Consider the following 14989-nt stretch of genomic DNA (forward strand, 5'->3'; position numbering starts at 1 on the left):
CTGTCTTGTGGCCTTTTGCTACATGTAGACATGAGAGTCTCTCTCCCTCCCCTTCAGTCCGTTCTAATAAAGACAAAAATATTCTTCTTCTATTTTTAAAAAACAGCTTTCTCTTCAGCCTTCAGCTCACTCCGTATGTGGCTTCCAGAGGACACATTTAAGTTCCCATACAGCTGTGCATGCAGCTGTGTTTTGCAGTGACGTGCCCTCAGCACTGCAGTGGATGTCTGTGGTGAACGTGGAGTGGGAGAGCTTCAGATGGTCTGCGCCTCTTTTTCTAATAGATAAACTCTTATCTCCTCTAAGCAGATGGATTTCCTTCACGTCAAATGCGCCACAACAGTGCAGTGTTGTTGGTGCGTCGCTCACACTGCACCGCTCTGCATCGAGTGAGTGATTATTCAGTTTAATAACTCGTCGGTTACAACATGGGGAGACCCCGAGTCTCAGAAGGACCGTGAACATATCATCAAACGTTAAGGATGACTGGCGCCACAAGAAGTAACTTCCAAGTTGGTTTGACTTTAAAAGGTTTGTATTCTTTTATTAATTATTTAAAAAAGAAGGGATTTTACATTTGTCTATATTTATTACAGCTTAAGGATCTACAGGGATATTAAATATCTTTCAGCTCATAGATGTATTTGGCATAAAAGGTTAAATCTAGATTCTAGACATGGACAGTTTGTTGCTTAATGTTAATCTTGTTCTAGTACACATTTCTAGACACGGTCTGCTTTTTGAAATATCCAATATAAGAACTTGCTGAGTGCTGCACTGTGAGCACGCCCCTGTTCCAGTTTATTATACAAACAGGAAGCTACAGTGCAGAAAGGGAATAACCTTCTCCTCCTCCTGCAGGATGCTCTGCGGTCTGAGCGTAGCTGTCTTCCTGGTCTGGGCCACATTAAGCGCACACACTGCTGCTCAACCCTGCCTATGTTCGGCCCTCACGCCTGCCGGTCTGCAGGTCAATTGCAGCTCTTTAAACCTGGAGGACCTGCCTCGTGTGCCGTCGGACACCACGGAGCTCCATGTGCAGGACAACCGGCTCACCTCGGTGTCTCCAGGCCTCTTTGACAGACTGGTTGGTCTGAAAAAGGTCTCGCTGTCTGGGAATCCTTTCCACTGTGACTGCAGGATCCAATACCTGCGGAGCTGGCTGCTAAAGAACAGGGCCGTCGTCTCCACGGAGCCCACCTGTGCCGGTCCAAGCTCTGTGGCCCAGAGAGCCGTCGCTGACCTCTCTGATGACCACTTTTCCTCCTGTGCCATGGCGGGCTGCACCCGTGGGACTTATAACACTGTGATGGGAGTGATGCTGTGCTGCCTCGTTGGTCTGCTGGTGTGGAGCTTGAGACTAGCCAAGACGTCTACCATCACTCTGTACATACACCAGAGACATTCGGGGTTCGAGGCCGACTCTCTGCGCTCACTGAAGCCCAAACACAGGAGGAGGATGCACACCGCCCAGTCAGAGGTCATCGTGGACTCTCTCTCTTGGGCAGAGGACCTAGAGGAGCCGCGTATCAACATGGAGCTACGGCCACAAGTACTGGACGCGTTGCACAAGAAGCACAACATAAAGATGAAGGCTACCTAAGCGAAACACTGGAGTGGAATTACAATAACACTACAAGTGGAACATATAGAGTTCAGGGCAGTCATGTTTTTTGTAATAGTTGGTTTTAATGCTAAACTGCTAAAGCCAGGTCTCCTGAGACTTGGAAATAAACTAATGTTGATCTGTGAAATTGTAATAATTTAGGCAGAACATACATATTCACTAACATTAGAACATGTAAGAGGCTATTTAGGCTTCTAATTGTATTGGTAATGTCTAGATACTCATTAGTCTATTCATGCTATATATTTCTCTTACAAATTGATACATCTCAAATGAAAATTCTGGATATCTGCAGTGTAATTCTTACTTGAAAACAACTCCCATTTCAGATATCTACAATCCAATTGCTACTAGTTATAACTTTAGCTATAGATAGCAACGATTAAAAACCACAACAGATATACATAATGTGATGTTGACTATCCTAAACACGAGTAAAAATGTCATTACTGATATCCACAATTGGTAATATGATGACATTATTACCATTGTCTGGAATTATGGTGAGATGTATTTTTATTCCACCTCAAATAGTCAGAAATAAGCTTTTTGTTAGGATATAAAGTGGAACTTTTACTTTGTAAAATCTCTTAATTTAACAGCAAGAATGTTTGATTTTGTGTATTCATGTAGTCACAGATGTCCTCAGCTTACATGAATCAGTCAGTGTCACTTTTAATGGTAAGGGACACAGGTAACGTATGTCTTGTTACTATAAACCAATACATCTTATTTCCATATTTGCATGTTTTTAGATTAAATCTTATTTTGAAAACCGGACGTGGTCACACGCGTATTCTTACAGCCATTTCCGCCTTGTCTTGCTAGCTCGCCTCTATGCTAGCTCCCGATCTGAGACGTTTAAATCTTGATTTTAATGCGTTCACCGTGAATGTCAGTATGTGGGTGCGCCTCAGTTTGGACCGGTTTGACCAACTGTCGGCTCCATATGTCTTTATTGAAACTATATGGACTAATATGTCTGGAAATACAGTTAACTATATATAGCATATATAGCCCACGGTACACTGTAGCAGCGCGGCGCATGCGCAGTGTAACTGGAGCTGTGGCGTTGTAGGGTGGGTACTGCAGACGTGTGCTAGAAGTGAAGGGATGGTGTCCGCTCATGTCATGATATAGTATGCCGTAAATATGCCATAATATCATAAAAATGTCATATTATAGTATGGAATTAAAATATGAAAAATAGAATAGAATAGTATGTCATAAAAACTGTGATAGTGATGGCGTAGTGTTATGTTTCATAAAATGATCAAAGTATAGTATGTCATAAACATGTCATAGTATAGTGTCATAAACATTTCATAGAATAATAAGCCAATAAAAAGTCATAGAATGGTATTCCATGAAAATGTCATAAAAAGTGACGTAGTATAGTGTGTCATAAAACTGTCTTATTATAGTATAGCATAACAAATGTCATAGTATAGTATGTCATAAAACTGTCTTATTATAGTATAGCATAACAAATGTCATAGTATAGTATGTCATGAGTTTTTTTAAATATCAAAATGTCATACTGTCATAGTATATCATAAGATTGTCATAGTATAGTATATCATAGAAATGTAATAGTATAGTATGTCATAAAACTGTCTTATTATAGTATAGCATAACAAATGTCATAGTATAGTATGTCATAAAACTGTCTTATTATAGTATAGCATAACAAATGTCATAGTATAGCATATCATAGAAATGTCATAGTATATCATAGAAATGTCATAGAATAGGATCCCATAAAAATGTCATAAAGATATCATAGTATAATATGCTATAAAAAGGTTATAGTATAGTGTGTCACAAAATTGTAAAAAGAAGTGCATAAAACTGTCATAGTGTGATATGTCATAAAATGTCCAAAATGAGCTCCTGTGTCGGGTGTCTGGGCTCAGCCTCAGAGAGACAGAAAGGGACCAGCTGAGGCGGGTCGGACATCTGACCAGGATTCCTCCGGGACGTTCCCGTTGGAGGCTCTGCGGGAACGTCTGACTGGTAACACGTTATCTGTCTCGTCTGGAATAGGAACGCCTCGGGTTCCCCAGGGAGAGCTTGAAGTGTATTTAAATGACATTTTACAGCATACTATACAACGACATTTTTATTAAAATGTTATGGTACACTAATATATTTATATGACATTTTTATGGCATACTTTACTATAACTTTTTATTAAATAAAATGATCCTATCATACTAAATATCTTACTTTAATATTTTTAGGCATATTAAACTAAGATATTATTTTACATTTATTATTATTATTGCATACTTTGCGATGACAATACAATGATTTTTAAATGTTTTTTCAGGCATTTTATTTTATTTTAAGGACTTTTTTAATAATATGCTACATTGTGACTTTTTTACATCTTTATGGCGTAATATACTGTAACCTTTTCATAACATTATGGCTTTTTGCCTTCATGACCGGTGCACTATGTTGTTAAATCTTTTTTGGCATACTTTACTATAACATGTTTATGACAATTATGGATGACGTACTACCTTATAAACGTTTTTTCGAGACAATTGATGTGTGACTAGCTATCTATGCATCCATTTTGAAAGTTGTTGTTGTTGTTGTTGTTGTTGTTAGCCGTTAGCTGAAGCTTACTGAGGGAACAATAACGTGACTTTCACCTCATTCTGTCATCATGTAGATCTGTGTTCATCACCATCAAAATGATGATGAAACATTGTCATGTTTTGTTCCACCTCTGGTCGTGGTGGATCTGATTTCTGCACGTTTTATTTTAAATTATACAATTATTTTCCCACAGTTTTAGCAGTGAAGTCATCCCAACAGCGAACACAACAAGGCTGTCGTCTCATTTAGCCACTTGTTGGCCACCGCCTTTATTAAGATGTGTAAAAGATTCAAACGAGAGAGGTATTTACTGACGTATTTTATAATCGGAGAACAAAATGTTGAAATCTCTTGAGCTCGTTTCAGGCATCAAACCAACAACCCACTAAAAAGAAACATCGACTTCCAGACGAGGGAACCGGTAGCGCAACAACTCAAACTCATCTCACTCCATTATTCTGCCTCCGCCTCCAGAAACACCTCCTTATGTTCACTAACAGAAGTCTATTAGAGCGATCAATACCTCCGACTAGTGGTGGATCATTTTTCATGTGTGATTAATTATTCCTTATATTTTCTGACGTTCGGTTATTTACAACGAGACAAATACCACAAATGATAAAAAATATATGGAGCGATAAAAGTTGTTGACCAAAAAGATAGCTTTTACATCTGGAATTCAAATTTGAAAGCATAAAAATTATTTTCAACATTATAATGAACAAGTTATGACGGGAAGATATGGTAACGTTTAAACGAAGATCAAAGTCTCTGATCTGTGCAAATACTCATGGCTCTCACAGCTGGACAAGAACAGACGGTAGAACTATTAGAGGACGACGGGCCTACTGCACATCAAACTGCTGTTTTCACAGTACAAGTAATACTCTCATAGTCATGCATAGATTTTCCAGGACAAACGGGTTAAAAAAATGACTAAAAATGCAACAGTAAAAAGTCACCGTGAGATTGAAGGGCAACCCTTGTCATCTGAAGAGGCTTCTTAAAAACACTGGTGAAGTCTTAAATACAGGATGGTTTTAGGATTTGCAATTATCTAAAAGATTACTATCGTCTAAAAGAAATACATTGGGTCAAATAAGGCAGTTCCTTAAAAGTTTCCTTCATGAAAACAGGTAATTAAAGACGATCACAAAACCAATATAAAAGAGCGGTTGAGAGTAACAGTTACATGATTCATTTTCTCTAACGTTGAAAGTTTAGAAGCTGACCCACAATGTGTCGACGCCCCGTCGGCTGGTAGAACAAGGTCCACAGTGTTCGGCTCCTACAGGTTTTACGCGTTGAGTGGCACACCCAGTTTAATGCTCCACCCCCCCCCCCCCCCCCCCTCTACCGGGACCGCCACCATCACGCACAAAACCCCCCGTTGGCTCATCTCTACTGAGGCACGAACTTCTCCTGCTCAAAGATGCGCTCGACGGCTTCGGCCACATCCTGCACAATGTGGTCCGGCTCCACCAGCCCGGGGTCGAACCGGAAGTCCCGGTGGCCGTGGAACACGGTCTCTTTGATGCAGTGACTGGCGTCGGACGGCACCTCTACGTTGGGGTTGTAGACCCCCGTGCAGACCAGGACGGACTTACAGGACGTGGCGGAGGGCAGCGCCAGCTCACTCTCCCACAGATTGTCGCTCTCCTCCTCCTGGGGCACTGCGGTGGCGGACCCCGTCGCGGAGACCATCTTGGCGACGGCTTTGGGGTTCTTTCTTGCAACCCTCTCCTCCAGGTAGCGGTTGTATAGATTGGCGCCGTAGATGTCGGTCATGAGGTTGTCCCTTAAGAGTGCAGAACGGGAAGAGGTTACTCGGTGTTCTGGGCAGTAGCATGAAGAGCAGTAGGCCTCGAGGAAGACATCTTGACTTACCACAGAGGAAAAGCACAGGTGTCAATAAATACCAGCTGATAACACAAAACGACGGTATGCGTCGCGTGTATGACTAATTTAATGAGACACAGGTAAGACCGACGCGCTAATAAACAGCAAATTACTACCGCTTTGTTTATTTATTTTTATTGCGGCCATCTGGGATTTTGAGGTTGGGGGTTTTGTCCGACATTCCAAGTCGGAAAACAGAATTTTCTAATCAGAATTCAGAGACGCTGACTTCCCAGTTCAAATGGAATGCAGCGACAGAGCCGTCGTTAGCGTTATTAGTAACACCTGCGCTCTTCCTCCACGTCAAAGCGGCAGCTGTGGAACACAAAGAGAGAGAGAGGGCCAATCAAAGCCGAGAGAGAGAGAGAGAGAGAGAGAGAGAGAGAGAGAGAGAGAGAGAGAGAGAGAGAGAGAGAGAGAGAGAGAGAGAGAGAGAGAGAGAGAGAAAAAAGATGAAGTGAAACTTGCAAGTTCTGGGAGGAAGGTGTGATACGCTCACTAAAGCTCGCGGCCAGTTGAAAGAGAGGAGTTCTGTATTTTCATATGACTTCTCTCACCAGATAATTGAGCAACACCTCAGCATTTTCTGTTTGCAAACAAGCACTTTAAAGAAGTGGTTAATAAGAGTCAGGCCCGGTTGCCTCGGTGTCAGTGTTCAGTACCTCTTTTCACTACATCGGACTGTGTCACCAGTGCATTCTGATCATGCTGCTCTCATTACTTCCTTCCATGTGCTTCGTCTCACGGCGTCTTACCCTATAGCATACAAGGAAGTGACGGGAAGTTTCCACTGCCTCTGCATGGCCTGGCTTCTGATGAGGTACTCTGCAAAGTGGTAGGTCAGCTCGCTGGGTTTTCCCATGAGCGCCTCGTACTTCAGGTCTTTACCGGTGATCTTCTTATAGATGTTCTCCAGGCACACCAGAAACGTCCCGTGGCCAAACCTGAACCGCATCGGATCACGGAAGACAAAAAGGGGAAACGGTTAATAGTTCGGCAACATCAAACTTTAGTCACTGAAATCCTTCTTTTAAGGCCGTGGTTACCGGGGAGAGTGCGCCTCAGCCATCCACATGAGGTCCATGTTGCAGGCCAGCAGGGGGACGTGAGGCCTCTTCTGGGTTTGGTGAACACTGCCGAGGTTCCCGTTGGTCAACAAAATGTCCACGATCAGCTGCAGGTGGGTCTCCCACCGAATGGGCTCTCCGAACAGAACCACGGCTGCGTGTGAAAACGGGGAAAAAAAAAAGATCCGACATCAAATACGCGCTCGTCTATTCGTCGGACAAAACCGATGCCGGTGAGCAGATAAGAGGTTCACGTTCTCACCTTCAACCTTAGGAAGGTTGCCAACAGGATTGGACTGTAATGAAAGAAGAGAAACTAAACATGTGCCGCTGTAGACGACTACAGAACAGTGTGACGCTTCTTTATTACTGACATCCAATATTCGGCGACACATTTCAATATCTCACCGGCAGTTTGGGTCTCCTGTTGTGATCCACCATGTCCAGCAACGGGAAGGACTCCCTCAGCATGTCAACGCTGACGACGTTATTAAAGCCCACACTGAAGACACCGGCGTTAAGGACAAGTGAAGGACATTGTGCAAAACAGAAAACACAGCAATGCAACATTCCAGGATACTTTTTAGCAATTTCCAGGACGGGTCCCTGTCCTGACACCAGCACACACTTGTCATGAAACTTCTTGAACATCCTCAGGGGACTGTGGGACATGATGACCTGATCTTGTGTAATCTGGAAATAGATGGAAGCGTTAGAAGAGGTTAACAGCCGAGGGCGACGCGAGATGAATCCACTAAATGGAAGAGTTGTGCGCGTCATGAAGCCTCTACAGAAGAAGAGCTGCTGTAATAACTCACAGGTACTCCGAGAATGTGAGCCAGCTGGTCCGCTTTTGTTTGTCGGAGGCAATTCCCTGCATTTGTGACAAAAACAACCGGCACCACAAACTGTCCCTGAGAGTCGACCAGCTTCTCAAACGCCTTCTTCGCGGCGGGGATCGGCTGCTTCCCCCGGACGAGCACGCCATCGATGTCGAACAACAGCCCGAAGTTCGGCTGCGGCTGTAGAAGAGAAGGACCAACAAACAAACAAACAACACAACAACAACAACAACAGGTTAATCAGCCAAACTGGAGTAAAGGTTTCGGATCATTTAGTAGAAAAACAGGCAACACAACGTGGATAGAGGAGGGTCACTGACGCCTGATCCATATGAATACATTGTGATTCATGAAATCTGTCAGATACTCTAATGTGGCTGATAATGAAATATGAGAAAACCTGAGAATTTGTAACCATCAACAAAACCAAAGGCTTTATTTCTACAGACAATTAAGTAAGATGTTCCCACACACACCAGTGTATTTCTAATAGCATCTCAGTGACTCTAGAGTGTGACAGAATGTGAGCCCTTTATTATTTTGGCAACATACAGAGCATCATATGGTGACACAGCAGTAAATATATATATATATATATATATATATATATACGTATATATATATATATATATATACACACATATATATAAATGTATGGGTATTTGGCTACATTCTTAGTATATTACGAATAATTACAAACGCATCCCAACAGGTATGTAGCGTGGTATTTGTCTCTGTGTGTTTGCGGTTACTGGGGCTGTAAACAGACACACACAGACGGGGAACACAATGATCCGCGATGGTTCCCCTCGCGGGCTGAAGTCACAGGACGCTACAGCTGCTCTGCGCCCTGATGTCAGAGACCCCCCGTTGTTTCCATCTCTGCCAGCGCGCGCCCACAACTGAGAAAGTTGCATGCAACGTTGTATGCACAGTCTCTCCGATACATTGATACATTAACACACAAAAACAAAACAAAAATCAAGCAGCTTTTTTTTTTACAAAGTATCGCCTCGTCACCAAACGCGTTGTGTTGAGCCTGAGCTCGAGGCGCAGCGACAGCTCGAACCGTACCTTGCTGCTCGACTGAGTTCCGCAAAACCCGCACCGAGAACCGACAATCCCAGCTTTGCGTCTGGCTTGACGGTTACTCAGGGTGCACAGGCCCCGGTAAAACGGCAGGAGTCCCGCCATCTCCTTTGTTTATCACCGGTTTTTATAAAAAAAACCTGAAAAACAATACAAAAACAATACAAATCAACACGACCCGGCATGAAGCTGAGCCGGCTCGGTCCGGCCGCGCTGGCAGTTGCTGATCGGCTTGTTTTTTTAGGGGGGGGGTTCTCGCCTATAATTTGACTGGGCGAGAAACCGATGACGACACGTGAGGAGTAGGAGGGTCTTTTGCTGCATCTCTGCCGGAAGGAGATGCAGCGCTACATCTGCAGTGCAACCCCCGCTGCCATTTTAGACTCCGAGGTGGAGCTTTCGGTTCTCCTTCCACGCACGAGCACCCCGATGAACCAGCGGGAGAGCGCTGCAGAGACGCACGAGCTCATTGATCCACCACTACACACACACACACACACACACACACACACACAGGTTTCTGATCACCAGAGTTCACGAACATAACGCACGTGTATTTGCGGCGCGAGGGACAACATGGATACGATTTAAATCTCCATTTTGCTCCGCGCACTTACCTTGAGGATACAGTACCCCAATGCACGGTGTCACGTGCAGCCGTCTGCCCTCGCGAGCTTCAGGGTGGCTAAAACAGAAAAAAAAAAAAAAATGCTGCAGAGATCCAGAATAAATCTGACCCCGCCCTTTGAAGAATACCACAGTCACCTGAGCAGATGAAAGCTAGTCTTCAGTGATGTTACATTGAAGAGTGGTTGCACACACAGCTCAGGACTAATGCGGTTTAAATGTAGGAAGACTACTGGTCCAAGGACAGGTACAGGAGAGCATTCCTGCCTACCGCAATCACACTGTAGAATAAACCACCTCGGGACAAACCAATCACTGTCGGTTAAATCTTTGCACGACTGTTTATTTAATATTATTCTATTCTTGCATACAGTGTGCATTCTTTATCTAATATCTTTACTGTTATATATTGTGTATTGACACGTGCATTTTTTAAGATTTTTACCTGTAACCTATGGCTGCTTGCAACAAAATGAAGTTGCTATCTATCTATCCATCTATATCTATTGCATATGTATTTCCACTGTGCCGTGTGTGTTTGTACAGCAGCTGGTAGTTCATTAGGACAGCGTCAGTGAGTGTGATGTGAGAAGTGATCTGCAGGAGAAGAGATGAAATCACACAACAGGTTCTCCCCGTGCTCCTCCAGCTTTATTGATAGTTTAAAATTACATTTCTATTTTCTAGGACTTCAGTTGCACTTTCCTTCCGACTTAAAAACTGAGTACAAGCAAATGGTATTTATACAGTAGTCTAAGTGATATTGTACAAAAATAACATTTTGATTTCTGTGAAAACATTTCTTTCCCAAATAACTCCTAATTCTGCTGTTCTGACAACTGCTCTTGATGTTAAATTTTACCAAGGTAAAAAAAAAAAAAAAAAAAAAAAAAAAAAAAAAAGATTTTCCCGAAGCCATTTTGAAAAGGAAAAGTCTACCTTGGACTACTCATATTTAAGTTGTAAACAGATTTCTATAAAAGAACGTGTTTCTTTTAATGACTCCAAAAATTTTTTTCTTTTTTCTTAGCAATATAACATGTGGCTTGTTATCGCCCACTTAGCTGCTTGTAGGGCTGAAATGCATCATGTTATGAACTGTTTCCATGTCATACTCTCTTGGCCAACTCATATCCCACTAAAACAAACCAAAATAACCATACATGGAAGTTCGGTTTCCATTTACTCCCTTTCTTCTCTCATTTTACTGAGGCTCACTTCCACAAGCTCAGAGGTCCTATATATATTCCCATGTTTAGTCCCGTTCTCCATCTCTGATGACCAGTGGCTTGGAAAGGGGGGGTTCTTTAACAAAGCATTATACATAACACCGCTACCAAACTAAAACATTTTTTGTATTGAATGCAGAAAGATATTTTTTTCACCCCTTTCATTGTATTACATGTCGAGAGGCTCACTGGCCTGGGACTAGCCTCCGTTAGCCAACCTTTGGCCAGTGAAGAGGATTCAGAGAAAATAATACAACCAACCATCAATCTGAAAAAAAGGAGGGGCAACAGAGGGCACTGATTATGCGCTGCCTTCATTGGTGCAATCTTTCGCCAGGTGGCCCGCATTCCCGCAGTTGTAGCAGTTAGTCTCGCTGGTTTTAGCGCAATGCAGAGCCACGTGGCCGGTATCGCCACACCTAGGCATGACAAAAGTAGAGCGGCAATGGTTAGCTTACGGGGACGTGGCGAAAGCCTCCTGGAACCACTGCAAAGACGAAGGTTTTAAACGGCAGCACTCACCGGTAGCATTTCACCTTATCGCACATTTTCTGGATGTGACCGACCTCGCCGCAGGTGTAGCACTTCTGGGTGTGGGCGTGGTCACAGTCGCGGGCCATGTGGCCGGCTTTGCTGCAGATGTAGCAGAGCTGCTCCCTCTCCTTTTTGGGCTCCTTGCAGTCCCGGGAAATATGGCCACTCCTGTGGCAGTTGTAGCACGCTGGACGGAAGGGAGGAAAAGAAAAAGAGGAGAAGAAGGTCGTCATGAATGCATCTCTGGGAAAAGGTTGGTGGTGAATACACATGTCAAGTCTTAAGATACTATACTGTTGGTACCATTAGAATCAAAATGTAATTACTTTCGTGACTGCGGTGTAAGAAAGCACCACCTCACATCAACTAACTAGAACTGAAATGGAAGAATTAGAACTGCAATGCACACCATCCTCAGTTTGGTCACAGTCCCTGGCCATGTGTCCTTGGTCTCCACACCGATAACAGAACAGCTCTGTAACAACGAGACACATTTATGCAAAGATGAAAAGACACGGTTTGAATTCACGGTTCTCCATCGATTAACACGTTCCACTGGGAGGCGCCGCACTACTACATACTACAGCTACACTAGTAAAAGAAACAGGTTATTGTAACAATGCTCCTGTGCTGGGTGTGGCCTGAATAGTAGATAGTACCCTTGCCTCGTCCCCGACCCTTGCCGCCGCGTCCACGTGGACCACTGGAACCATTGGGGCAATGCTTGGCCCAGTGCCCTGAGCGGCCACATTGATAGCACTCACTGCTGCTCATTTCCATTTCCTAAACAAAAACATGACAGCAATTAACAGAATTCAGTTAAAAACACATTATTTTTCTTTACAGGCCTATTGAAATCACACACACAGGTCATTTATAGCCGTACAGCTTTCACAGCAAACACACAGAAAGGACGTCAAACTATTTTTACAAGGAATTTGGACAACATATGCATCGTCTCTATTTTCCACTAGGGGGAAAATCCCCCCCCCCAATATTGTGTAACCGAGACACGCGTACATTAGAATTGTAACGGCAGTAATTGGGAGAATGTGTGTGTGTGTGTGTGTGTGGGTCAGCTTGTGTTGTTTTCATTTTCTACATTCTCGCTCAAATGAAGCTCAGAACTTCGGCCTGTAGTCAAACAACTTAAGCTGCTTTAATATGCCGTTACAACCCAAACGCACGCGTTACTACTCTGGTCACTAACAGCTAAATCTGTTTCAAAACAGACCTACTGACACAATGCGCTTTGAGCTCTACAACACACACACACACACACACACACACACACACACACACACACACACACACACACACACACACACACACACACACACACACACACACACACAGCCACTCGTCACATGTGGCGTGGAAAGCCTGTTGATCAATACGTTTTACATTTTAAACCAATCGGCAGCTGTTAAGGGGCTAAATGGACGGTTGATGCTGGTGTGTTTGCCGTGAAGAATATTTTGATCGTGGGCATAATTTAATGAACAATTTTGTCAATACAATTTGAGAAAAACTTTTAAAAGATTACAATGTTTTTAGTAGTTATTCATGTCTGAGTGTGATAACAGGGCACAGCTCACACACCAGCATGTCAGGAGCCGGTCTAAGCAGCATGACTAACGTCACCATGAGGGTCTAATCTAGGATAATTAATAATAAAAAAAAATAAAAAAGGGGGGGTAATTCTAATTTTGTGGCCATCAGACTACAACTACCAGGCTAACTTACACGATATCCTCAATGGAATCATGTTGTGATCGCCAAAGGGCCAAACTTCAGTTTGCTGACGGTGCTAAAGACATCAGGTCGGGAAGAATGTTGAGTTAATGAGTAACTCTTAGCAATAAGACAAAAAGATATCAAGATGAGTCCGTCTGGATTTATTTATTTTTTTTAAAGTAGCGATTTCAAAAATTGCTAACTTGTTGCTTTCCAATTCATAAACGTGTAGTGGTCGTTCAAATGTGAGCTGGGCCTCAACTTTTGGGTTTACATAATACGGTCTAAATAAATAAAATAATTAAATAAAAAGGGGTTATAATGCATCTATAACGGCCGGTATAGATGTCGCCTCCCACGGGAGAACAGGCGGGTTTGAGTTTCGGTATTTCAGTCAAACGTGGTGCTTTACACACCCAACGACTAACGTTTCCACAGAAATGGCCATGGAAGCATGCCGTAGGTTGTGTGCTACATTGGAAAGCTAGCTCCAGACCGTGTTGCCCCCCCCCCCCCCCCCCCCCCCCATCACATTGTTGTGATCATCGGCTAAAATAGCTACGGTCTAATGAAAAGATACTACAACTACGACTCGTTTTATAAAAGATGAACCGTGGATAATCCACGTACAGCGCGATTCCCGTGCTGAATCAGAATCAAATGCCAAAGGTTGAAGCTACGCTAACGTTGGCCTAGTCACGTTGATTTTTTTTCCCCCCTGCGTGCTCGCGAGACACAAGAGAGGCGGACGCTAGCTGGCTAGCTAGCACATGTTAGCATATCGTGACCACGAAAAGCACGGCGCGGTCGACGACCGATCTCCGTTCACCGGCGAAGAAAGCGCCGGTTCGACAGTCGCCGCGGTATAAGGTTCGCCGCGAAAACTGTTTCCGACGGCTTATTCGAGAATATACGGTTAAAAGTAAAATATTTTCCCGCGCAGCGCGCACACACGCTACGGTGGTTTGATACGAGCTAACGGTAGCAGGCCGGACTGGGAAAACCCGCTGCACCGTTATCACACCGAACCAGTGCGTTTTTCCACAAAGGAAAACCCGACTGGACGTTAAAAAAAATACATTTGTATAAGTTTTAACACCGTGTCGTTTTTTTAAGTCTACACACAGTCGTATCTGTTGGTTAAATACATTTTTAAGCGCTGTTTTAATGCTTACCTCGCTGGCTACCTTAGCTGTGTCAGTGTTTACGCCTCCTTCTTTGCGCTACATGCGGTGTGAACAGGAGTTCCTGAATTGTCATTCACAGTATCCAGTAAAAAAAAACCGGGCGTTCATTGGTCAGAGACTCTGAGAGCAACCAATCAGAGGTGAGGATGTGTGGACACCGCCTCTACGAATCAGCCAATCACGGCTACAGAATAGGCCTTTTCCTTAAATCGACTGGCCTTGTTTTTCCCACTTCTTTAGAACATCAGGGGATGTTATACATGTATACTTCAGCTGCTATCACCACTTCACCCACAAATAATAATATTATTAACAACAATAATTGGAAAATGGGATATGTAAGAGCCACGAGATGGATACAGGATATAAAATGCAGACTATTTATCACATTTTTTGAGTAAAAATTAAATGTTTTCATAGGATATTGTGCCTCTCTAAGCTCTAATGTTCAGTGGCCGTGTTCATCTTGCTTTCCCAATACATCTACAGTTGTATTATTATATATATATATATATATATATATATATATATATATATATAT

General features: G+C 43.2%; 3 protein-coding genes across 5 annotated transcripts; 1 reads left to right on the forward strand and 2 right to left on the reverse strand.

The window, feature by feature from the left end:
* The first annotated feature begins 355 nt into the window (after nt 1-355).
* gp9 (glycoprotein IX platelet) lies at nt 356-2407 on the forward strand. Its single transcript, XM_068729596.1, has 2 exons — nt 356-531; nt 862-2407. The coding sequence occupies exon 2, from the start codon at nt 863-865 to the stop codon at nt 1601-1603; it is 741 nt and encodes a 246-aa protein (XP_068585697.1). The 5' UTR covers nt 356-531; nt 862; the 3' UTR covers nt 1604-2407.
* A 3176-nt stretch (nt 2408-5583) lies between these two features.
* On the reverse strand, nt 5584-9523 carry zgc:77375 (uncharacterized protein LOC402927 homolog). The gene is made up of 8 exons (XM_068729595.1): nt 9120-9523; nt 8022-8225; nt 7784-7896; nt 7612-7705; nt 7466-7499; nt 7183-7357; nt 6892-7080; nt 5584-6035 (listed from the first exon to the last, which is right to left on the reverse strand). The coding sequence occupies exons 1-8, from the start codon at nt 9237-9239 to the stop codon at nt 5639-5641; spliced, it is 1326 nt and encodes a 441-aa protein (XP_068585696.1). The 5' UTR covers nt 9240-9523; the 3' UTR covers nt 5584-5638.
* Nucleotides 9524-10390: 867 nt separating this feature from the next.
* Nucleotides 10391-14520, reverse strand: cnbpa (CCHC-type zinc finger, nucleic acid binding protein a). 3 transcript variants are annotated; one of them, XM_068729753.1, is made up of 5 exons: nt 14437-14520; nt 12190-12307; nt 11934-11999; nt 11513-11711; nt 10391-11409 (listed from the first exon to the last, which is right to left on the reverse strand). In XM_068729753.1, the coding sequence occupies exons 2-5, from the start codon at nt 12302-12304 to the stop codon at nt 11292-11294; spliced, it is 498 nt and encodes a 165-aa protein (XP_068585854.1). In that variant the 5' UTR covers nt 12305-12307; nt 14437-14520; the 3' UTR covers nt 10391-11291. The 3 variants fall into 3 exon arrangements, with proteins under 3 accessions (XP_068585854.1, XP_068585855.1, XP_068585853.1); XM_068729754.1 differs by having other exon boundaries at nt 10391-11364; nt 12184-12307; XM_068729752.1 differs by having other exon boundaries at nt 12184-12307.
* Between the last annotated feature and the right edge of the window lie 469 nt (nt 14521-14989).

This window comes from Cebidichthys violaceus, unplaced genomic scaffold (assembly GCF_023349555.1).
Source record: "Cebidichthys violaceus isolate CVI_PGR_0920_01 unplaced genomic scaffold, fCebVio1.0.p SCAF_47, whole genome shotgun sequence".
Classification (NCBI taxonomy): Eukaryota; Metazoa; Chordata; class Actinopteri; order Perciformes; family Stichaeidae; genus Cebidichthys; species Cebidichthys violaceus.

Excerpts from the sequence above, each read along its gene's own strand:
- cnbpa (XM_068729752.1), bottom strand. The coding sequence starts at position 12,304 with ATGGAAATGAGCAGCAGTGAGTGCTATCAATGTGGCCGCTCAGGGCAC. Across the intron at positions 12,000-12,183 it reads GGGTCGGGGACGAGGCAAGG|AGCTGTTCTGTTATCGGTGT; the intron begins GTACTATCTACT and ends TCGTTGTTACAG. Across the intron at positions 11,712-11,933 it reads CTGTGACCAAACTGAGGATG|CGTGCTACAACTGCCACAGG; the intron begins GTGTGCATTGCA and ends CCTTCCGTCCAG.
- gp9 (XM_068729596.1), top strand. The coding sequence starts at position 863 with ATGCTCTGCGGTCTGAGCGTAGCTGTCTTCCTGGTCTGGGCCACATTA.
- zgc:77375 (XM_068729595.1), bottom strand. The coding sequence starts at position 9,239 with ATGGCGGGACTCCTGCCGTTTTACCGGGGCCTGTGCACCCTGAGTAAC. Across the intron at positions 7,500-7,611 it reads ACAGGAGACCCAAACTGCCG|TCCAATCCTGTTGGCAACCT; the intron begins GTGAGATATTGA and ends CTTTCATTACAG. Across the intron at positions 6,036-6,891 it reads ACTTCCTTGTATGCTATAGG|GGACAACCTCATGACCGACA; the intron begins GTAAGACGCCGT and ends TGCACTCTTAAG.